The following is a 25,305-nucleotide window of genomic DNA, read 5'->3' as shown; positions in this document are numbered from 1 at the left end:
ATGGGGTATTTTTAAGGTCTTTAGTATAGTGCACATGTCTATGATTCTACATGGCGCAGATGTTGTGGCGCCGGTACTTACCGCCAGCTGGGTGGTACTGCTGGCACACTCCTAAGGGGTCCCACGGTGTCTTTTCTCCTGATGTACTCATGGGGGCTCAGGAGGACCGCTCGCTCTGGTGGTTGTAAAGCCGGAGTCCAAGAGGGTCTTCAAGTTGGAGAATGAAAACCCTCTGAACATGGCCTGGTCTTTAGCTGATGGGCGGAAGTCCTTGGCCTCTGCTGCTTCCACGGCGTCCAGGTGGAATGGCTGAAGATGTTGAGGTTTAGATGACTGCAAGAAAAGAAAATACTATTCTGATTATGGTGAGAAGGGTTTTCCCATGTAAGACAAACTACGGACGTGTTTGCTGACTGCATTCGAATCAGTGGGATTGAGCTGCAATACCAGGCATAACCACTAAACGATATATGACGCTGTGCCTGATATACAAGGAAAATGCTGCAGCGCTCACTTTTCACTGTTCTAATATTGATGACCTATCCTAAGAATAAGTCATCAATATTAGAAGTTTGGGGTTTTCCAGTTGTGAACTATTGATGGTCCATCCTCTAGATAGGCAATCAGTAGTAGATCAGGGAGGGAGTCCCTCACCATCCAGGATCTAGTACAATTCTGCTCATTTACTTTCCTCAGGGATGTGCGGTGGGGGCACTCTAAGGGATTCCAGAGTCCCAGTCGATCAGCTGGAAGAACAGGTGCTTTCGGATGTTTCTGTTGACTCCGAGACGCTTGGCTGGGTTCTTTTTGAGGAGCTGAAATGAGAAATGTCACTGTTATTACTGACTATAATTACAAGAATCTGACTAGAAAAGGCAATAAAAGCATCACAAATTATTACAACATTAGAACTCAAAGAAATAAAAGTAACACTCTTACCTGTAAGATGATGTTCTTCGCTCCGGAGGTGGACTCATTAAAGAGTTTTGGTTTATACTCACGCTCGCCAGTAATCATTTTATTCATGATGACTCCAAATGAAAACCAATCGACGGCGGCGTTGTATTCCTCTCTGGCGTCCATCTGCCATAAACAGTAAACAGTAGGTTGGGAAATAAGTTTTACATCATTACATGGGATCTGGGCACTGCACTAGGCGAGCGCTGAGACCGCAGTCCTCTATACCATCCCTGGACTGCTGTCTCCAGGATCCATGACCCAAGAACATTAATACACTTATGGCAAAGAATAGTATAAAGAGTCTATTCCTCTCACCTCAGGAGCAATATAGCCTTCGGTCCCAGCATGATCGGTGGCCGTTCGGTCTCCGTGCATGTTCTCCAAGGCAAGACCGAAATCTGTGATCTTCACATGGCCCGTCTCAGCCACCAGGATGTTCTCGGGCTTCAGATCTCTGTGGATGATCCCCTTGGCGTGGAGGTGCTGGATGCCGCACACCATCTCTGCAGCGTAGAATCTGGTGCTGTTGACATCGAGCCGTCCCTTCGACTGCAGGAGTTGGTCCAGGTCCCCGCAGCTCAGATACTCCAGTCCGAGTAGAACGTGCGTCTGTAATGTAGAAGAGACATATGAAAAGGTACAGGTCCATACAATGGAAGAATCTGTCTCAAAATGGCCGCTAGATACAAAATGGAGCATTATAAGATGTAAATAAGCTTGTGTGTAGTGAAACAATAATTAAAGCAGAAATAACTTGCAGAGCATGGCATTCGGTGCAATGTCTAATGATTTGTTTTTTTTCTATTCATCCGAGAACATTTGCCTGGTACAGTCGCTATCAGAAGAGACTCCCCCACTCCTGAGCTATGGGAAAAGAGCAAATCGTGCTGATATGACGCTGCGATCATCCAAACTCCAAGGGAGGACGGGATAACGTCCGGGAGGAGTAATCATTTGAAGGACATTTCACATATTTATTCTCACTGCGCTGATTGTTGAACAAAGCACAATTCTTGACGTTTTTTCTAACCCAATGAAATTAACCCCATGACTAATGATGACGTATTCCTTTCCTGTATTTAGAACTATACTCAGTCAATAAACGCTCAGAGTATGTACGCCTAAAGCAGAGTGAGCTATATACTTGCCGTGGCTCTCTCTCCGTATCTGAGGAGAACTAGAAACCGACTCTGGTGTGGTTCTTGGCCTCCGTGCTGCAGCGGATACGAATTGATTTGGAACCCAAGACTTGAAAGGTTAATGTGACCTAGCGGTCCTTAACACATATAAGGAGGTTGGTTAGTATGACGTTATATTACAAAGTCCACATCTACGGGGCACATAGCGGTGAAGTTTGCAGATGTGCGATAAGAACTATACCTTGGTCTGAAATGCGAATTCTGCATGGACGAGGAAGGGACTCCCAATCGTAAGCTGCAGAACACGGTGCTCCACCATCACATCCGCCATCTCCACTTCCGCTAGCAGGGCTTTCTTCCTGATGACCTTCACTGCGAATTGCTGGCAGGTAGCGGTGTCCTCTGCCAGCACGACTTCCCCGTAGGCTCCCCGGCCGAGTACATGTTGGAACCGCAGTCTCTCTCGGATGGTCGTAGAGGTGGTGCTTCCTGAGCCAATTGGCCAAACACCGCTGGGTCCTCCTAACAGGGAGCAGAATAGTAGAAGTGGTGATGTTTGTAATATCTGCTGCACATTATTCACACTGATGGGAATAATGTACATGTGTAATGTATATGTGGTGTAGATATTTTCGAATATACATACAGAAGCAGTAAATACTACCTTAAGGGCCGCTTCACATGAGCGTATACGCAAAAGCTCTCTCCAATGCAACGTATTTGCACATAACAAGGTTGTTGAGGTTGATTTGCAGTCATGCCTAGTACTGTACTTTTTGTGCACACGGGGCCAGGTCACGTGACACCCCCTTCCATGGATTAAAAGGCTATTTATCCTAATGAAGTCCAGATGTGTTTTTTAGCAGTTTTGCACAGTGTTTTACGCATTCCCCTGGCATATTTGCGCACCTATGACTTTAGACTTCTATGAGGGGCATTTGCTACGCAAAACACAGAAAGATGGAGCAGAACCTAATTTTTTGCGTGTAACAAGATGGCGCACCACCACACTACCAACCGAGCCGTGATAGAATATCTCCATGATGGTCTGCCAAAATGCTGGATAGGATGGAGAGGTGCTGTTGAATTCCCTCTCTGTTCCCCTGATGTAACCCCCCTAATGTCTACCTGTGGGGAGCCCTAACGGATGTGGTATACCGTGGAAAACCAGCTACACTGGCTGCACTATGGAAAGAAACTGAAACTTAATGCAGATCAATCCCTGCGGACGCTGTAACCAGTGTTCTTCATGCAGAATCCCTTTTCTCCCTTTTTCCTTGGGCTATCTGATAACACATTTATATCATAGTGTACCCTTAGAAGTCCAAGTTGTTGCATATTTTTTCCTATCCATAAACATCCTTATTCAGGATCGCTGATCCTCTTGGCCACAATCGGCCTTCAGGGATTCCTGTCTAGTTGTGTAAATGTGGTATCCTGGTCTTGGGTTCCAAATTAATTCTGTATTTTTGTCTGTCAATCACTTTCACGTTCATTCCAGTATCTACTTGGTCTGACGTGGATTATGTGTGTTCAAGTGCCCTGGTTTTTAATAGTATCTCAATAAAGTTTGGTTTTAGACATCTAATATAGGGGACATTATTGCAACTGGGGCTAATACAGGGGACACTATTACTACTGAGGCCACTGTGGGGGTCACTATTGCTACTGGTGCCACTGTGGAGGTTACTGTTACTACTGGGGCTAATATGGGGGACACTTACTACTGAGGTCACTATTACTACTGGGGCTAATATAGCCGACACTATTACTACTGAGGCCACTGTGGGGGTCACTATTGCTACTGGTGCCACTGTGGAGGTTACTGTTACTACTGGGGCTAATATGGGGGTCACTATTACTACTGAAGCCACTATAGAAGTCACTATTACTACTGGATAAGAAAAGTCAATTATAAAAACCCTGCGCTGGTTGGACAGCCTAATGACAATATTCAGCAGTCACTGGTGACCCTCATATCCAAATGAGAAGAGAAGAATAATGTGTGTATAAATAAAGTTGATTGAAGCGCACCCCCATGTAAGGGAAGGCGTTATTGTTAATTTAACACTGTAGTGACCCCACAGCTGCATTGAGCGCATAGGCGTGGCGTCACGGGTTGCTGGGGTCGCCATGGTGACCCGGCCTCTGCGCTCAGGGGGCCCAAAGGCCGCCCTACGCCATACCTACATGCACATTCAGTGCATTAATGGGTGGCCGTTTTGTGTGCAGCATGATTCCAATCAGGCTGCATGCAGAACGGCCAGCCCAAGTGTAGCCCGGCAGAGCAGGGGGGAGGAGGAGGAGGGAGGAAGTCACATGGGCCGGCAGGGCACAATGATCATGTGCTGCCCCCTGCTTCCTGCTGAACGTGGAGTTGCAGCGTCGGGGTAAGTCTGTCCCTGTCTGTCCCTGTCTACTGCATGCAGGTTCTAAGGCCGCTCTCACACACGTGTTCAGAAAACGCAGCTTGAAATAGTGACCAGAATTTTAAGCCGTGTTTTCTAACACCGGTTACAGCGTTTGACGGCGCTTTTTAATGCACCCCATCATTGTGGTGGGTGATGAGGTGTGTTAAAACCACGAAAACGCAAAAATAGAACAGACAGCTCTGAAAAATCACAGTGATAGGGACACCGCGTTCCAGCGCGGATGTGAGTAAGCTCATTGATATCTATGGGAGTGTTGTACCGCGGTTAGTACGGCACTCGGGGCGCTGTGCTCATAGCGGTAAAAAGCGGTGTGTGTGAGAGTGGCCTGCGGAGCTACAAACAAATTTTCATGTGCAGGAAAGATTACATAAAGGGGCAGATCATGTTTGCAGCACGATCTAGGTATGAGTATGGGGGAGTGTGGGGTGGAGGCCCCAGGGGGGGGCCCCGAGCGGAACTTTTGCACCCGGGCCCCTGAGCCCTTAGGTACGCCCCTGATTGAGTGTGTTTTCTCTCCAGTACTTCTATGGAGAAGGAACGCGCAGCCACAATGACGTCGATACCCAGACATCGGCACACTATGTCCTCTGCCCTCCGAATGGAACACAATATGCGTAGCAGCCGGAGATTAGCAGTAGAGACAGCGAGGACGTAATGACGTCACCAGGGGATACACTGGAAGAATGACCTCAGGATGGAGCGCAATGAGCGTTCTTGCAGGAGACTAACAACGATGACAGCAACGTGTGGATGTAATGACGTTACTAGGTGACGTACCAGTAGAACCGCCCCTCTCTCCTGTAGCAGATACAGGAACATGTGCTAACTACCTACACAATCATATGGGGTAAATATGAATACTATACTATGTTTGTTTATGTATGGCTTAATAAAGGGACTGTTATGCACAGAAACGTGTTGCCAACTTCATCTATATACCGTCTGGAACATCGCATCTATACCTTCTATATACCTTGATGTACCATCACTAGGAGGGGCTGCTGTAGTTACCATATCCCCCTCCTTCAAAGAAAGTGCCAATTACTTCTCTGGATATTGTCACCAGTGACCGCTGGATATTGTTATTACCTGTCCTACCAGCCAGGGTTTATATAAGTGACTGTTTCTTTTCTAATCTATATGTCAGGGAGGTCCCCTCATTGGAGAGCTCCCCCGTAATCCGTATAGCTCTCCCCTTCTACAGTGGATACCACCGGTGTAGGAAACCACCTATTAGACATATATCCAGGACCACAGGTGAGACACCTGGAGATCCACACTGGGTCCAGGTCTTCACACCAGGTGAGTCCTGATCCTTTATATCCCAAGGCACTTTCCTGCGGCTATATAGACTATTACTACTGGGGCTGATATAGGGGACACTATTACTACTGGGGTTAATGTAGGGGACACTATAACTACTGGGGTTAATGTAGGGGACACTATTACCACTGGGGCTAATATAGGGGACACTATTACTACTGGGTTTAATATAGGGGACACTATTGCTACTGAGGCCTTTATGGAAAGTCACTATTACTACTGGGGCTAATATAGGGGGCACTATTACTACTGAGAGTGGAGAAGGCGCAACACTCCAGGTTAAAGCAAGTAGGAAGTGACCAAAGGTGTGGAACACTTCTCTTATTTCATAATTGGGACCCACCAATAGCTTGTATATTTTAAACACCAACCAAACTGATGAAGGGGTTATCCCCGAAACGCATTTTCATAAGCTTATCACGTACTTTATTAAATAAAAGAAGTTTTCCACACCTTTGGTCACTTCCTACTTGCTTTAACCTGCAGTGTTGCGCCTTCTCCACTACCCGTTTTTAGTCCTATTCTCTTGCTCTATCACCCCCCCCCCCAGGTGGTGCGTCATCTGGTCAGGCAGCACCTCCACTATTGAAGTTACCACTCCACTCTCTTCACCACGTATTTAGTATTATTGTTCACACGACTGTACGCGTTTGGCTCCAGCCTTTTCTTTCCTCCTCGTCCACAACTATTACTACTCTGTGGAAGTCACTATTACTACTGTGGCTAATATAGGGAACACTATTACTACTGGGTCTAATATAAGGGACACTATAACTGCGGGGTTTAATATATGGCACACTATTACTACTGGGGTTAATATAGGGGACACTATCACAACTAGGGTTAATATAGGGGACACTATTACTAATGAGGCCTCTGTGAAAGTCACTATTACTACTGTGGCTAATATAGGGGACACTATTACTACTGGGGCTAATATAGGGGACACTATTACTGCTGAGGCCACTATGGAGGTTACTATTACTACTTGGGCCAATATAGGGGACGCTATTGATACTGACGCCACTCTGCACGTGGCAGCAAAACTCAACTTGACTTACAGTATGGAAAAGCACACAGTGGAAATGCTGCGCAATGTCCGAATTGGAAATTTCTGCACCAAATTCCATAGCATTTCCGCATCCAAAAAATAGTAAAAATCTGCTTCATTGGTGCAGATTCAGACTAGAAATCAGCTGTGTATCCGCAGCTGATTTCGTACTATGCGGCGCCCCCCTCGCCTCCTTTTGTAGGTTTCCTGCCATCAGCGCCCCCTGGCTTCCGGTCCCAGCGGCCTGGTCAGGCAGGACGCCGCTGGTTAGGTGAGGCCAGTACAGGCCGCTGGGAACCAGAAGCCAGGGAGCGCTGACAACGGGAAGCCTTTGGAGGAGGCGAGGGGAGCGTAGCATAGTATGAAATTAGCTGCGGGTATGCAGCTGATTTCCAGTCAAAATCCGCACCATTGGTAATCCTGTGCTCCAACTTGGAAAAAGTTGTCCCTATCTGTCCCTATCTGTCCCTATCTACTGCATGCAGGTTCTAAGGCCGCTCTCACACACGTGTTCAGAAAACGCAGCTTGAAATAGTGACCAGAATTTTAAGCAGTGTTTTCGAACACAGGTTACAGCGTTTGACGGCGCTTTTTAATGCACCCCATCATTGTGGTGGGTGATGAGGTGTGTTAAAACCATGAAAACGCAAAAATAGAACAGACAGCTCTGAAAAATCACAGTGATAGGGACACCGCGTTCCAGCGCGGATGTGAGTAAGCTCATTGATATCTATGGGAGTGTTGTACCGTGGTTAGTACGGCACTCGGGGCACTGTGCTCATAGCGGTAAAAAGCGGTGTGTGTGAGAGTGGCCTGCGGAGCTACAAACAAATTTTCATGTGCAGGAAAGATTACGTAAAGGGGCAGATCATGTTTGCAGCACGATCTAGGTATGAGTATGGGGGAGTGTGGGGTGGAGGCCCCAGGGGGGGGCCCCGAGCGGAACTTTTGCACCCGGGCCCCTGAGCCCTTAGGTACGCCCCTGATTGAGCGTGTTCTCTCTCCAGTACTTCTATGGAGAAGGAACGCGCAGCCACAATGATGTCGATACCCAGACATCGGCACACTATGTCCTCTGCCCTCCGAATGGAACACAATATGCGTAGCAGCCGGAGATTAGCAGTAGAGACAGCGAGGACGTAATGACGTCACCAGGGGATACACTGGAAGAATGATCTCAGGATGGAGCGCAATGAGCGTTCTTGCAGGAGACTAACAACGATGACAGCAACGTGTGGATGTAATGACGTTACTAGGTGACGTACCAGTAGAACCGCCCCTCTCCCCTGGAGCAGATACAGGAACATGTGCTAACTACCTACACAATCATATGGGGTAAATATGAATACTATGCTATGTTTGTTTATGTATGGCTTAATAAAGGGACTGTTATGCACAGAAACGTGTTGCCAACTTCATCTATATACCGTCCGGAACATCGCATCTATACCTTCTATATACCTTGATGTACCATCACTAGGAGGGGCTGCTGTAGTTACCATATCCCCCTCCTTCAAAGAAAGTGCCAATTACTTCTCTGGATATTGTCACCAGTGACCGCTGGATATTGTTATTACCTGTCCTACCAGCCAGGGTTTATATAAGTGACTGTTTCTTTTCTAATCTATATGTCAGGGAGGTCCCCTCATTGGAGAGCTCCCCCGTAATCCGTATAGCTCTCCCCTTCTACAGTGGATACCACCGGTGTAGGAAACTGCCTATTAGACATATATCCAGGACCACAGGTGAGACACCTGGAGATCCACACTGGGTCCAGGTCTTCACACCAGGTGAGTCCTGATCCTTTATATCCCAAGGCACTTTCCTGCGGCTATATAGACTATTACTACTGGGGCTGATATAGGGGACACTATTACTACTGGGGTTAATGTAGGGGACACTATAACTACTGGGGTTAATGTAGGGGACACTATTACCACTGGGGCTAATATAGGGGACACTATTACTACTGGGTTTAATATAGGGGACACTATTGCTACTGAGGCCTTTATGGAAAGTCACTATTACTACTGGGGCTAATATAGGGGGCACTATTACTACTGAGAGTGGAGAAGGCGCAACACTCCAGGTTAAAGCAAGTAAGAAGTGACCAAAGGTGTGGAACACTTCTCTTATTTCATAATTGGGACCCACCAATAGCTTGTATATTTTAAACACCAACCAAACTGATGAAGGGGTTATCCCCGAAACGCATTTTCATAAGCTTATCACGTACTTTATTAAATAAAAGGAGGAGTTTTCCACACCTTTGGTCACTTCCTACTTGCTTTAACCTGCAGTGTTGCGCCTTCTCCACTACCCGTTTTTAGTCCTATTCTCTTGCTCTATCACACCCCCCCAGGTGGTGCGTCATCTGGTCAGGCAGCACCTCCACTATTGAAGTTACCACTCCACTCTCTTCACCACGTATTTAGTCTTAATATAAGAGAGGGCACCCCTGCTGAGTGCCATTACTGATATCAATTGGTTTACAGCTTTTCCCATTTAACTGGACCTGTGGCGTGAGGATATTATATAGGGCCATTATCCAATTTAATAATCTGCTACCTAATCCTATCTTTTCTTGGCCTTCAAAAACGCCCGACTTACTTGGTCAAAAGTGTTCTCGGCATTACCTGCAAGCTATTCATCTCTCGCACTTTTCCTATCAAGTAAAGTGTGCTGATTGTATTGTCTCTGGCCTCTCTCCCAGGGAAAAATCCCACCTGGTCCTGATGAATGAGCACCTGAGTGATAAAAGTTTTGTAGTAATAGTTCCTGTGGCAATAGTTTTCACAAAAAGTTTAGTATCTATATTCAGGAGGGAAATCGGGTGATAATTCCCGCATGACATGGGATCTCTGCCGGGAGGGCCTGTGATGGAAAGGGGCAATTCCCCGATACCACGTTAAAGGCCCTACCCAGGGGAGAGACTATGAGATCCCTGCAGGTTTTATAAAATCTGGGGGTAAAGCCATCAGGGCCGGGACTTTTTCCTATTTTTAAGTTCTTAATTTCCTTCAGAATTTCTGATTCTAGCATGTCTTCCTCTAATGTCGCCGATCTTTCTGCCGTGATCACAGACAAAGCGTCATTCTGTAAATATTGATAGATCACAGACGTATCCACCGCCCCCTCTATATTATATAACTCGCCATAGTAGCTGCTGAAGCACTCTAGGATATCATTTGTCGCATGTATTTTCCCTTTATCAGTTCATTGCAAAAATGTAGGACTGTTTTTCCAGAGGATTTAGTGCCCTTTCCAACCATTTATTACCGTACTTGTAACCCCCCCTTTAGTCTACCTCATATGCACAAATGTGCCCTATCCATAATCCTCAATATTTGTTGTTGTAGAGTCGAAATCTCTGCATTTAAAGATGGGGAAGCGTTTGACTTATTAGCTTGTTCTGTCTTATCCAGCCGAGAAATCAAGTCCGGCAAGTTACCCATCCTATCCTTCTTGAGCCTTGCCCTGTGTGAGATAAAGATGCCCCTCAGAACATACTTCAAGGCTTCCCATTGGATAGTCAGGCATGTAGTGTCTGTCTTGTGGATCTCCGCAAAAGTCTCTATTGTCTGTCTGACCTCCTGAAGGCAGCAAGCCTCACCTAAGAGATTGTCATTGAGTCTCCAAGAGTTCGCCCCCCCCTTCCCCTGCTCCCCTGTCCCAGCAAGGCCCCATAGACAGGTATGTGGTCTGACCATATAAAATTACCCATGAAGCATCTAGGATCCAAGTCCAGGAGACCATCTGAGACTAAAATGTAGTCCAACCAACCATAACTATTATGAGTGGCGGAGTGAATGGCTGTAGTCCCTGACCCTAGGATGAAGAATCTTCCAAAGGTCAATGAGTCACAGCTCAGACAATCGTCTCCGTAGTCTATGCAAGGCCACCAGGAAGGGCCCAGACTTACCCGAGGATGTATCCTGATCAGTGTCCAAGCCAACATTGAAATCCCCTCTGAGAATGATATTAGAACCCGAGGCAAACTGCGCCAGCTCCCCCAGCATACAACAGTCAAATGAAACCTGACCTGTATTGGGAGAATAGATATTATCCACTGTGAGAATACGACATCCAAGATTCAGTTTAAGGAAAATAAATCTACCCTTGCTATCCACCCTGGAGTCCATAACTCTATGTGGGAGGCTCTTATGGATTGCTACAGACACTCCGCATACCCTCCTTTCAGGATGCACTCTAGGATACCAGCTTGTGTAATATCTGTCATTCCCCTTGGGGAGATGGCCATCTCTGAAGGGTGTCTCCTGAAAGAGGGCTATCAGGACTTGTTTCTTGTGTAAATGTACCAGAATCTGGCTCCGCTTAGCAGAAGCATTCAGACCCCTGACATTATATGAACAAAAAGAAAGGCTAGTCATGGCGGTGGTTCAGAAACTGTAAGGAGAATTCTTGTGGCAGCCAGCATGCGAGGGACTAGCGAGGCAGTAATAAGAGAAAAGTGAAGAAACAGATAGAAGGGAAAAGAACATAAAGTAGGATGACCGAAGACATTCATTCTGTCGATCGGAGCATAGAATCCCAATCTCACAGGGTGGGAAACCAACCCTAGGTCAGTTATAGACGACACTGAAGTATCATCAGCCCAGGGGGAAAGAAGTCTAGGGTGCCAAAACAGACCCGCCCTCCCACCACCCCCGCCAGAAAACTATGTAACAAATTGGTTACATATTTTAAAGGCTCTCAGAGAATATGGAGCTTGAAATGAACTGTTATGTATTGTAATACCACAATACCAACATTGTCAAAAAGCAATCAGGTCAGGCATTTCTTCATGACTCAGTCTAAGCACATAACCAAATATTGCACCACAGAACATGTGAAACAGGAATGGACATTAACTTTCATCAAGTCCAGCACAAGCATACGCTGAGGACTTCTTGGGCCAGTCTCAATCAATGTGGTGATCTGCTATTCTGGGCCAGCAGGATATAAAATCCTGCCAGGACTCCCTTGGGGCCTGAATAGGTAGGGCTGGAATGTTAGGTTAGGCAGGGATCACCACCATGGGGAGCTCCAAACACAGAAACTCTAACCTCCAGTTTCCTGGATTCGATTGAGCTCCCGTCACTCACTGACTAGGATAAACACCTCCGGACCCAAGCATTTACTAGAGATGAAATTTTGGAAGTGCTATCATTCATAGACAGTGGGAAGGCTCCTGGTCCTGATGGTTTGCCAACCTGCTACTATAAAAGATACTAGCTCTGAGATTCCTGACGTTGTGTAACTCTCTTCTGAATGGCGAGCAATTTACAGAGCAAACTTTGATGGCCCATATTTCCCTAATTCCCAAAGAAGGCAAGGACAGCAAGGAATGTGACAGCTATCACCTAATTTCACTACTTAACGCTGATGTGAAGTGGTGGGCAAAGCAGCTGGGATATAGAATGCGAGACCTCCTACCTAAAATAATAGATCCAGAGCAAGTGGGCTTTGTTAAGCCACAAGAGGGTAAACACAATACCTCACGGTTAATTAACCTAATACACTACGCAAAGTCCCATGGGCTTCCACTAACTCTGTTAGGTACTGATACTGAATAGGCATTTGACAGTCAGCTGACCTTACATGCAGGCTACATTCACCAGATTCGGTTTCCCATGCCCCTTCATCCAAGCCATACTCACGCTTTACAAATTCCCCTCTGCACAACTTAGAATTAATAGCACCCTCTCTCCCCTTTTCCGTATTTTTAATGGAACAAGACAGGGATGCCCGCTCTCCCCCTCCCTTTTCATCTTTGTTATAGAAACATTAATACCAAAAATAAGACAGACCAAAGAGATAAGAGGTATAGAGACATGTGGCTATATGCATAAGACTACAGCATTCGCCGATAGCCTTTTATTAATAATTTCTAAACCAAAACCTAGATATTTGGAATATTCAACCAATTTGGTATTGCCTCAAATTTTCAAATAAACTATACTATATCTTAGATACTGAACATTTCCGCCCCGTGGTCGGAGTTGGTGGACCTCCCAAAGCTAGCCACCTTTAAGTGGCCAGATAAATATTTAAAGTATCTGGGCATTATGCTCACAAGATCACTGCAGGACCTGTACACTGCCAACTTCGAACCACTACTCATTAAGATCCATGGCCAACTGGGGTCAACCAAACTCCCCTTTATATCGTGGATGGGCAGAAAGAAGGCTTACCTGAAGGCTTATGTAATGCCTAAAATATTGTATGTATTACAGACAATTCCCATGAACATCCCACAAGCCTTCTTTACTAAAATCAAACAAGGTTTTACATATTTTCTATGGGAGAGAAGTAAACCACAACTGCCCCAAAGATTACTTGAGTAAACACAGGTCAAAAAGTAAGAGCAAACTAGATGCCAGGGAATTGAAACCAGAGGGATAAGAGCCTTTCTACATGGAATGATTACAACTGATCGTTGGATTGTGCAAAACTGAATGGTAATTGTTCAAGGTTTGCTGTTCATTTTATGCAGACCTAAAGATTATGGCTTGTGGTTTGCCAGTTGTTTCATGTAAAAAGGGATTATTCAGCCATTTGCAGACCTGGGATGGGTGATATTACTTCCCTGACAGACCAATGCTCAACTGAATGATCAAACAACTGGGTCATCATTCACTCGTTCCAATGATCAATCACTCTGTGATCTTTTAAGTTGGCGCCCCAATTGATTGGTCTTTATTAGAGATGAGCGAACACCAAAATGTTCGGGTGTTCGTTATTCGGAACGAACTTCCCGGGATGCTCGAGGGTTCGTTTCGAACAACGAACCCCATTGAAGTCAATGGGCGACCAGAGCATTTTTGTATTTCGCCGATGCTCGCTAAGGTTTTCATGTGTGAAAATCTGGGCAATTCAACAAAGTGATGGGAATGACACAGAAACGGATAGGGCAGGCGAGGGGCTACATGTTGGGCTGCATCTCAAGTTCCCAGGTCCCACTATTAAGCCACAATACCGGCAAGAGTGGGCCCCCCCCCCTCCCAACAACTTTTACTTCTGAAAAGCCCTCATTAGCATGGCATACCTTTGCTAAGCACCACACTACCTCCAACAAAGCACAATCACTGCCTGCATGACACTCCACTGACACTTCTCCTGGGTTACATGCTGCCCAACCGCCCCCCCTCCCCCCCCACAGCGCACACCAAAGTGTCCCTGGGCAGCCTTCAGCTGCCCTCATGCCACACCACACTCATGTCTATTTAGAATTGCGTCTGCCATGACGAGGGACCGCAGGCACACACTGCAGAGGTTGGCACGGCTAGGCAGCGACCCTCTTTAAAAGTGGCGGAGCGATAGCCCACAATGCTGTACAGAAGCAATGAGAAATAGAATCCTGTGCCACCGCCATCAGGAGCTGCACACGTGGGCATAGCAATGGGGAACCTATGTGTCACACACTATTCATTCTGTCAAGGTGTCTGCATGCCCCAGTCAGACCGGGCTTTTTAATTCATAGACACAGGCAGGTACAACTCCCTATTGTGAAGTCCCTGTCGACCCACAGCATGGGTGGCTCCCTGGAACCCACCGGCGGTACACAGAAATATCCCATTGCATTGCCCAACACAGCTGAGGTAGTAATGTCGTGCTTAATGCAGGTGGGCTTCGGCCCACACTGCATGCCCCAGTCAGACTGGGGTTCTTTACAAGTGGACACATGTAGGTTAAACTCCCTGTGGACCCACTGCCTGGGTGGGTGCCAGGAAGCCACCGGCGGTACATAGAAATATCCCATTGCATTGCCCAACACAGCTGAGGTAGTAATGTCGTGCGTAATACAGGTGGGCTTCGGCCCACACTGCATGCCCCAGTCAGACGGGTTCTTTAGAAGTGTACAGATGTATTAAAAACTCAGTGTGCACCTACAGCATGGGTGGCTCCCTGGAACCCACCGGCGGTACATAAAAATATCCCATTGCATTGCCCAACACAGCTGAGGTAACGTCAGCTGTAATGCAGGTGGGCTAAAAATTAATTTGATTACACTGTAGGCGAGGGCCCACAAAAATTGCTGTATCAACAGTACTAATGTACATCCCAAAAATTGGCCATGGCCAGCCAAGAGGGCAGGTGAAACCCATTAATCGCTTTGGTTAATGTGGCTTAAGTGGTAACTAGGCCTGGAGGCAGCCCAGTGTAACGAAAAATTGGTTCAAGTTAAAGTTCCAATGCTTTTAAGCGCATTGAAACTTATAAAAATTGTTCTGAAAAATTATTTGAGTGAGCCTTGTGGCCCTAAGAAAAATTGCCCGTTCAGCGTGATTACGTGAGGTTTCAGGAGGAGGAGCAGGAGGAGGAGGAGGAGGAATATTAGACACAGATTGATGAAGCAGAAATGTCCCCGTTTTGGATGGTGAGAGAGAACGTAGCTTCCATCCGCGGGTGCAGCCTACGTATTGCTTACGTATCGCTGCTGTCCGCTGGTGGAGAACAGAAGTCTGGGGAAATCCAGCCTTTGTTCATCTTGATGAGTGTTAGCCTGTCGGCACTGTCGGTTGACAAGCGGCTACGCTTATCTGTGATGATTCCCCCAGCCGCACTAAACACCCTCTCCGACAAGACGCTAGCCGCAGGACAAGCAAGCACCTCCAGGGCATACAGCGCTAGTTCAGGCCACATGTCCAGCTTCGACACCCAGTAGTTGTAGGGGGCAGAGGCGTCACCAAGGATGGTCGTGCGATCCGCTACGTACTCCCTCACCATCCTTTTACAGTGCTCCTGCCGACTCAGCCGTGACTGGGGAGCGGTGACACAGTCTTGGTGGGGAGCCATAAAGCTGGCCAGGCCCTTAAAGACTGTTGCACTGCCTGGGATGTACATGCTGCTCGATCTACGCACATCCCCTGCTACCTTGCCCTCGGTACTGCGCCTTCTGCCACTAGCGCTGTCGGCTGGGAATTTTACCATCAGCTTGTCCGCAAGGGTCCTGTGGTATAGCAACACTCTCGAACCCCTTTCCTCTTCGGGAATCAGAGTGGGCAGGTTCTCCTTATACCGTGGATCGAGCAGTGTGTGCACCCAGTAATCCGTCGTGGCCAGAATGCGTGCAACGCGAGGGTCACGAGAAAGGCATCCTAACATGAAGTCAGCCATGTGTGCCAGGGTACCTGTACGCAACACATGGCTGTCTTCACTAGGAAGATCACTTTCAGGATCCTCCTCCTCCTCCTCCTCCTCAGGCCATACACGCTGAAAGGATGACAGGCAATCAGCCGGTGTACCGTCAGCAGCGGGCCAAGCTGTCTCTTCCCCCTCCTCCTCATCCTCCTCATGCTCCTCCTCCTCCTCCTGTACGCGCTGAGAAATAGACAGGAGGGTGCCCTGACTATCCAGCGGCATACTGTCTTCCCCCGCCCCCGTTTCCGAGCGCAAAGCAGCTGCCTTTATGGTTTGCAGGGAATTTCTCAAGATGCATAGCAGAGGAATGGTGACGCTAATGATTGTAGCATCGCCGCTCACCACCTGGGTAGACTCCTCAAAATTACCAAGGACATGGCAGATGTCTGCCAACCAGGCCCACTCTTCTGAAAGGAATTGAGGAGGCTGACTCCCACTGCGCCGCCCATGTTGGAGTTGGTATTCGACTATAGCTCTACGATGTTCATAGAGCCTGGCCAACATGTGGAGCGTAGAGTTCCACCGTGTGGGCACGTCGCACAGCAGTCGGTGCACTGGCAGCTTAAAGTGATGTTGCAGGGTGCGCAGGGTGGCAGCGTCCGTGTGGGACTTGCGGAAATGTGCGCAGAGCCGGCGCGCCTTTACGAGCAGGTCTGACAAGCGTGGGTAGCTTTTCAGAAACCGCTGAACCACCAAATTAAAGACGTGGGCCAGGCATGGCACGTGCGTGAGGCTGCCGAGCTGCAGAGCCGCCACCAGGTTACGCCCGTTGTCACACACGACCATGCCCGGTTGGAGGCTCAGCGGCGCAAGCCAGCGGTCGGTCTGCTCTGTCAGACCCTGCAGCAGTTCGTGGGCCGTGTGCCTCTTATCGCCTAAGCTGAGTAGTTTCAGCACGGCCTGCTGACGCTTGCCCACCGCTGTGCTGCCACACCGCGCGACACCGACTGCTGGCGACATGCTGCTGCTAACACATCTTGATTGCGAGACAGAGGAGGAGGAGGAGGAGGAGGGTGCTTTAGTGGAGGAAGCATACACCTCCGCAGATACCAGCACCGAGCTGGGGCCCGCAATTCTGGGGGTGGGTAGGACGTGAGCGGTCCCAGGCTCTGACTCTGTCCCAGCCTCCACTAAATTCACCCAATGTGCCGTCAGGGAGATGTAGTGGCCCTGCCCGCCTGTGCTTGTCCACGTGTCCGTAGTTAAGTGGACCGTGGCAGTAACCGCGTTGGTGAGGGCGCGCACAATGTTGCGGGAGACGTGGTCGTGCAGGGCTGGGACGGCACATCGGGAAAAGTAGTGGCGACTGGGAACTGAGTAGCGCGGGGCCGCCGCCTCCATGATACTTTTGAAGGACTCAGTTTCCACAACCCTATACGGCAGCATCTCAAGGCTGATGAATTTTGCTATGCGGACGGTTAAAGTTTGAGCGTGCGGGTGCGTGGCGGCGTACTTGCGCTTGCGCTCGAACACTTGCGCAAGCGACGGCTGAACGGTGCGCTGAACTACACTGCTGGATGGGGCCGAGGACAGCGGAGATGAGGGTGTGGGTGCAGGCCATGAGGCGGTAGTGCCTGTGTCCTGAGAGGGGGGTTGCATCTCAGTGGCAGGTTGGGGCACAGGGGGAGAGGCAGGGGTGCAAACCGGAGGCGGTGAACGGCCTTCGTCCCACCTTGTGGGGTGCTTGGCCATCATATGTCTGCGCATGGTGGTGGTGGTGAGGCTGTTGGTGGTGGCTCCCCGGCTGATCTTGGCGCGACAAAGGTTGCACTCCACTGTTCGTCGGTCGTCAGGCGTCTCTGTGAAAAACTGCCAGACCTTAGAGCACCTCGGCCTCTGCAGGGTGGCATGGCGCGAGGGGGCGCTTTGGGAAACACTTGGTGGATTATTCGGTCTGGCCCTGCCTCTACCCCTGGCCACCGCACTGCCTCTTGCAACCTGCCCTGCTGATGCCCTTGACTCCCCCTCTGAAGACCTGTCCTCCTGAGTAAGCGTTGCACACCAGGTGGGGTCAGTCACCTCATCGTCCTGCTGCTCTTCCTCCGAATCCTCTGTGCGCTGCTCCCTCGGACTTACTGCCCTTACTACTACCTCACTGCAAGACAACTGTGTCTCATCGTCATCGTCCTCCTCACCCACAGAAAGTTGTTGAGACAGTTGGCGGAAGTCCCCAGCCTCTTCCCCCGCACCCCGGGAACTTTCGAATGGTTGGGCATCAGTGACGATAAACTCCTCTGGTGGGAGAGGAACCGCTGCTGCCCAATCAAAGCAGGGGCCCGAGAACAGTTCCTGGGAGTGTTCCCGCTCCTGAGCAGGTGTTATTGTAGTGGAGTGAGGAGGCTGGGAGGAAGGAGGAGCAGCAGACAGAGGATTCGGATTGGCAGCAGTGGACAGCGCAGAACTGCGGGTAGACGATAGGTTGCTCGAAGCACTTTCTGCCATCCAGGACAGGACCTGCTCACACTGCTCATTTTCTAATAACCGTCTCCCGCGTGGACCCATTAATTGGGCGATGAATGTGGGGACGCCAGAAACGTGCCTCTCTCCTAATCGCGCAGCAGTCGGCTGCGACACACCGGGATCAGGAGCTCGGGCTGTGCCCACACCCTGACTTGGCCCTCCGCGTCCTCGGCCGCGTCCACGTCCTCTAGGCCTACCCCTACCCCTCAGCATGCTGTATTACCAGTGATTTGATTTCACAGGCAGGAAATAAATTGGCGCAAGACTGCAGGCCAAATATAATTTTTGCCCTTTTTGGAAAACGAAAGGCCCCACTGCCTCTAGTGAATGAATTATCTAAGTTTAATAACTGTGCTGTGTCCCTGCTAATGTGTCACAGAACGTGAAGGTAGCAGAGTTATTATAACTCTTGGAGAGCAGGTATTTTTTTCCCAATTAAGGAAAGCAAATGGCGAAGCCAGCAGTAAAGCGTAGCTGGGTGCGTCTGATTTAGCAATGTTGTTCACGCAGCTCACACGTGTCCACCGCCCTTAGGACGGACAGAGGCTGGACAAATAGATTTGTTTTCAGTTTTTTTCCACCAAAAGGCAGCACTGCGTATATTCAATGAACATGAGAAGTTTAATAACTGTGCTGTGTCCCTGCTTATGTGTCACAGAACGTGAGGGTAGCAGAGTTATTATAACTCTTGGAGAGCAGGTATTTTTTTCCCAATTAAGGAAAGCAAATGGCGAAGCCAGCAGTAAAGCGTAACTGGGTGCGTCTGATTTAGCAATGTTGTTCACGCAGCTCACACGTGTCCACCGCCCTTAGGACGGACAGAGGCTGGACAAATAGATTTGTTTTCAGTTTTTTTCCACCAAAAGGCAGCACTGCGTATATTCAATGAACATGAGAAGTTTAATAACTGTGCTGTGTCCCTGCTTATGTGTCACAGAACGTGAGGGTAGCAGAGTTATTATAACTCTTGGAGAGCAGGTATTTTTTTCCCAATTAAGGAAAGCAAATGGCGAAGCCAGCAGTAAAGCGTAGCCTGGTGCGTCTGATTTAGCAATGTTGTTCACGCAGCTCACACGTGTCCACCGCCCTTAGGACGGACAGAGGCTGGACAAATAGATTTGTTTTCAGTTTTTTTCCACCAAAAGGCAGCACTGCGTATATTCAATGAACATGAGAAGTTTAATAACTGTGCTGTGTCCCTGCTTATGTGTCACAGAACGTGAGGGTAGCAGAGTTATTATAACTCTTGGAGAGCAGGTATTTTTTTCCCAATTAAGGAAAGCAAATGGCGAAGCCAGCAGTAAAGCGTAGCTGGGTGCGTCTGATTTAGCAATGTTGTTCACGCAGCTCACACGTGTCCACCGCCCTTAGGACGGACAGAGGCTGGACAAATAGATTTGTTTTCAGTTTTTTTCCACCAAAAGGCAGCACTGCGTATATTCAATGAACATGAGAAGTTTAATAACTGTGCTGTGTCCCTGCTTATGTGTCACAGAACGTGAGGGTAGCAGAGTTATTATAACTCTTGGAGAGCAGGTATTTTTTTCCCAATTAAGGAAAGCAAATGGCGAAGCCAGCAGTAAAGCGTAGCTGGGTGCGTCTGATTTAGCAATGTTGTTCACGCAGCTCACACGTGTCCACAGCCCTTAGGACGGACAGAGGCTGGACAAATAGATTTGTTTTCAGTTTTTTTCCACCAAAAGGCAGCACTGCGTATATTCAATGAACATGAGAAGTTTAATAACTGTGCTGTGTCCCTGCTTATGTGTCACAGAACGTGAGGGTAGCAGAGTTATTATAACTCTTGGAGAGCAGGTATTTTTTTCCCAATTAAGGAAAGCAAATGGCGAAGCCAGCAGTAAAGCGTAGCTGGGTGCGTCTGATTTAGCAATGTTGTTCACGCAGCTCACACGTGTCCACAGCCCTTAGGACGGACAGAGGCTGGACAAATAGATTTGTTTTCAGTTTTTTGGCACCAAAAGGCAGCACTGCGTATATTCAATGAATAACAACTGTGTTGTCGCCCTGCCTATACAATTCTTTCCCTGCAGTATCAATGGAGGGTGCAATGGTCTGCAGAGGCGATTTTGAGAAGCAAAAAAAAATGCAGCACAGCTAACAGCAGCCTGGACAGTACTGCACACGGATAAATATGGCCCTAGAAAGGACCGTTGAGGTTCTTGAAGGCTACACTCACTCCTAACACTCTCCCTGCCTATGCAGCACTTCTGTCCCTAATGCCAGGTGCAACGGTCTGCAGAGGCGATTTTGAGAAAAAAAAATTTGCCACTGCTAACAGCAGCCAACACACAGCTATCAGTGGCCCTAATAAGGACCTTTGGGGGGTCTTGAAGCCTACACTAACTACCAATTCTTTCCCTACAGCAGCTCCGGTACAAACAGCACTGTCCCTCATCTAACTCACACCGCATCTGAGGCGAACCGCGGGAGGGGCCGACTTTTATGTTCGGGTGACACCTGATCTTCCCAGCCACTCACAGCAGGGGGGTGGTATAGGGCTTGAACGTCACAGGGGGAAGTTGTAATGCCTTCCCTGTCTTTCAATTGGCCAGAAAAGCGCGCTAACGTCTCAGGGAAGGAAGTGAAAATAACCAGAACACCGCATGGTGTTCGTTACGAATAACGAACATCCCGAACACCCTAATATTCGCACGAATATCAAGCTCGGAAGAACACGTTCGCTCATCTCTAGTCTTTATGAGATTATGGAAATAATCAATCTGTCCTCTTTCAGACTTGACATTCTGCATGCCTTTCATAATAGAGAGACATGACAGGTTCTCTTGGCATAGGTTAAGTCAACTGGTCCACCTAAAACACATCATTAACCAGCACCAGATACATTTCACTGCTTAGTAACCTTTTGTAGCCCCTCAGGGACTTCATGTACCCCCAAAATGATGGGATATTCCAGTCGGATAATGCATCGGGCACAAGTTGTCCAGAGTAGCAATCTGGAGAGTTAGTAGTAATGGTGGTTAACACGTACTCACATGAGCCCAATCAAGAATTTATGAGAGGTGGTGGAGAGGTCCATTTGTACCCAAGATCCAGAATTTACAAATACTATGCAGCCATGAATGACTAGCAATACCACAAGAGGATGTGCTTTCTCAAAAGCATTTGTGCATATAACAGGGAAGTAATTGGATAGGGTTGGCCAGATGTAAGCCTCCAGTGATGGATGTCAGCAAGGTAAACCAAGAAATCACTTAGCCCAGTTATTGGGATCAAGGGCACAAGGCAGGAAACTGAGACTTAGGGTTTGTCTGAGTTTGAGTGACTCAGCACCTGAATGCCTGCCCGTGTTGCATGTAGTAACTAGCAGTGTCCCTGTTACTAGTGAAGCAAAATGCCGAAGGACCAGCAGTAGATTGAAAAGGTGCTGGAAGGGAATCCCATAGTGGCCGCCACTTCAAACTTGATTTTCACTGACAAAGCAAACAAAAAGAATGTAAGTATATTACAAACTGATCTTTGCCATCGTGTAATCCTGAGGAACATGTGCACAGTCACCATCTTGCCGTTCTCTGCTGCCGATATCAGACTGCATTCCTTTAATATTATTGATATAAACATAGCTTGTACTACCATTGTTGTGCAAGATTGATTTCAGTCTTGTTCTTCAAGTTCAAGTAAAGTTATTCCTGAAGCATTGATATGTGGTATAACTACATCTGTCCACCCAACCGTCTCATGCACCACTATTGCACCAAAGAGCAGATGACCTACAGGTTGCCGATGCCGACTCAGGTAAAGAGACAGAACATTGTTCCTGCTACTGACCAAGCTCCCACTAGCCCCTCTGGTGATCCTGCTTGTGGTGTTCACTAGGATTCAGAGAGAAGAAAACCAAATAGAGCAGAGCTGAACTAGAAGAAAAGCAAAAAAGGAAAAGGCAAAATGAGCTACAAGTCTAGAATCAAGAACTGGACTAGAAAATTACAGATGCTAATTTTGCCGACCAGAGACAAAAATGAGCTAGAAAAAAAAACAAAACAAAAAAACAACACACTAGAAGCATGAATTAAAGCTGTATGCATAAAAAAAATGAAACCCAAAATAGAAGGACTCCTGCCAATGGCCGGATATTTGCTGCGTAATCCATAGTGGGGATCCACAGCAAATAGCGCCCATAGCATGCTATGGGAAATCGATTCTTTCTCCGCACTTGCGGAAACCAATTACGCTTTCCGCAAGTGGAGGAAAAATTGCAGCATGCTCCATTTTTTCACAGACAGCTTCTATTGAAGTCCATGGAAGCCGTCTGATACATGGCCCTTCCGCTAGGAGATTTCCAAAAGGACGCGGGAAAAGCAGTACAGATGAAAACTGAAAGTACCAGGTACACGCGGATACTGCTGCATTTCTGGTTTTTCATACTATTCATTTGTGGAAAACATTTTAAAGTTTAGTTAGGGTGCTTTTACACGGGATGAGCTGTCGGGCCAATGATGTCCTACAGGCTGCCCCAGCGATAACCGTTCCAGTGCTTTTACACAGGAACAAGCATCGTTGACTTAATGGGACTGGGATAATTCTGCCTCCATTCACAGTAAACAGGCAGTAGTTAATAACTGATAATAAGCAGGCCGTCCTTTAATACGTTGTTCAGTTTTCTGAATGCACAAGCTGGACAAATGAGAAGTGATGGACTTTGCTGCATACATTTAGACTGAATGATAATCTTTCAGATTCTCACTATGTGCCGCAGAGTGTTAAGGCAGCAGAAAAGCAGTCCTAAGCTTTCGCTCATGACCTGAAGGTTGTGGGTTCAATCCCCATGTGGTTCAGGTAGCCGGCTCAAGATTTACTCAGTCTTCCATTTTTTAATCCCTTAACGACGGCCCCATCAGGATTCTACGTCCTCAGCAAGTAGGCTTTATTCCTAGAGGACGTAGTTTTATGCGTCCTCTTAGGATTAATGCCCACTTGCCTGAGGACGTGACAGCTCCATGCTGTCGGTGCCCGCAGGTAGCCGACAGCATGGAGCTGTCATCCCAGGATGCGAGCAGTCACCCCCGGCATTGCAATCGGCGCTATCCAATAGATAGCGCCGATTGCAATAAAGTAAATAAAAGTGTCAAAAAAGTCAGATATTCAGCTGCCCTGATGGATCGGATCCATCAGGGCAGCTGAAAATACTCACCCGGCTTGTCCGCGGTGTCCCCACACGCATGCGCAGAAGCCCGGGAGCCCCCGGAAAATTTTAAATCTCCTGGCTCCCGGCTCTTGAAGGTAGCCGGGAACCAGGAGGTTTTACCAGGGACCGCTGTGAGCGGTCCCCAGGCACGTGATCGCCGCTATTCATTGGATAGCAGCGATCGCGAAAAAGTTTAAAAAGTGTTTTAAAAAGTGTCAGTTTCACCTCCCCTCATGGCTCGGATCCATGAGGGGAGGTGAAAATACTCACTTAAGTCCTCCCTGATGTCCTGATGTCCCGATGACCTGGGACCCAAAGTCCCCGTCTGCGCATGCGCGCCCGATGTCAATCATCGGGTGCGTGCAAAGACGGGCTTGAGCCCCGGGAAATTCAAAATCCCTCTGCTCCTGGCTGCCATGTGTAGCCCGGAGAAAAGGGATGTCACCAGGGACATGATCACTGTTATTCCATGGATAACAGTGATCATGTAGAGTAAAAAAAAAGTGTAAAAGTAAAAAAAAAAAGTTTAAAAAAAAGTTAAAAAAGCTTATGTTTCATCTCTCCCCACGGATCATATCCGTGAGGGAGTATGAAATGACGTACCTAAGGCCCAGCTTCTGCGCACGCGGCCGTCGCCACAATGGCAGGCACATGCGCAAAAGCCGTGGATTGCCAGGATAATTTAAAATCTCCCTGCTCCTGGCTACAAAACTTAGCCGAGAGCCTGGAGATTTCACAAGGGGCCGCGGTGAGCGGTTCCTCGTCACATGTTCGCCGTTATCCAATGGATAATGGCGATCACGTAAAAGTAAAAAAAAGGTGAAGGTTCATCTCCCCTCACCGATGCGATCGGTGAGAGGAGATGAAACTTTTTACCGGTGGCCTCCGTATTTGCACCCCGACGCGATCTTCCCCTGTGAACTTTCCCGGATTCTGCACATGCGACCGCCGGCAAAACACCGGACACATATGCAGGAGTCGGGGAGCCCAGGAAATTTAAAATCTCCTTGCTCCCAGCGACCAATGGTCACCGAGAGCCTGGAGCAGTGACGGGTGGCCTCGTTGAGCGGTCCCCGGTCACGTGAAAAAAAGGTAGCGATCTACCTTAGGCCAGTCTCACATGGCCGGATAGGAATTACGGATTCCACATGCATCTGATACACGGTAATATGCAGATCAATCGCATTGGATTACACAATTCCGCTCACATTAGTGGGTTGGAATTGCATAATTCACTCGCAGAAAAGAGAACGCAGCAGGTTCTATTTTACCGCAGATATCCGCAACATAGAGCCCATTGTGCTCCATGGTCGCGGATATACCCGCAGCCCATACGCAACTACCTTGTATGCGGGCTGCGGGTACCCGTGTCATCGCTAAGCGACGGTGCTGGAAATACAAACCAAAAAAGGTACTGCGCATGACCGCCTGTGTGAGTAGGCAGTTATGCGCAGTACATTACGCAGCCGTACGCAGGGTCACAGCTGGGCTCACAGCTGGGATCCGCTGCGGGCCTTGGCAAGCGGATTCCACCTACGGCTGCGTGAGACCGGCGTTATTCAGACGGCTACCTGTAATACGCAATTTACAAGAAGCCCCGGGAACGTTCGCCTTCCTGCAGTTCCAGGAGCA

The 25,305-nt window shown here is 48.2% G+C and overlaps 1 protein-coding gene across 1 annotated transcript; it reads right to left on the bottom strand.

Annotated features, from left to right (window-relative positions):
• Window positions 1–716: 716 nt before the first annotated feature.
• On the bottom strand, window positions 717–2,591 carry LOC136602435 (protein kinase C delta type-like). Its single transcript, XM_066588866.1, has 4 exons — window positions 2,341–2,591; window positions 1,276–1,569; window positions 940–1,083; window positions 717–815 (listed from the first exon to the last, which is right to left on the bottom strand). The coding sequence occupies exons 1-4, from the start codon at window positions 2,428–2,430 to the stop codon at window positions 717–719; spliced, it is 627 nt and encodes a 208-aa protein (XP_066444963.1). The 5' UTR covers window positions 2,431–2,591.
• Between the last annotated feature and the right edge of the window lie 22,714 nt (window positions 2,592–25,305).

Source organism: Eleutherodactylus coqui, unplaced genomic scaffold, assembly GCF_035609145.1.
Source record: "Eleutherodactylus coqui strain aEleCoq1 unplaced genomic scaffold, aEleCoq1.hap1 HAP1_SCAFFOLD_48, whole genome shotgun sequence".
Lineage (NCBI taxonomy): Eukaryota > Metazoa > Chordata > Amphibia > Anura > Eleutherodactylidae > Eleutherodactylus > Eleutherodactylus coqui.
The sequence above is the reverse complement of the archived record's forward strand: the minus strand, read 5'-3'. Positions and strand labels throughout refer to the sequence as shown.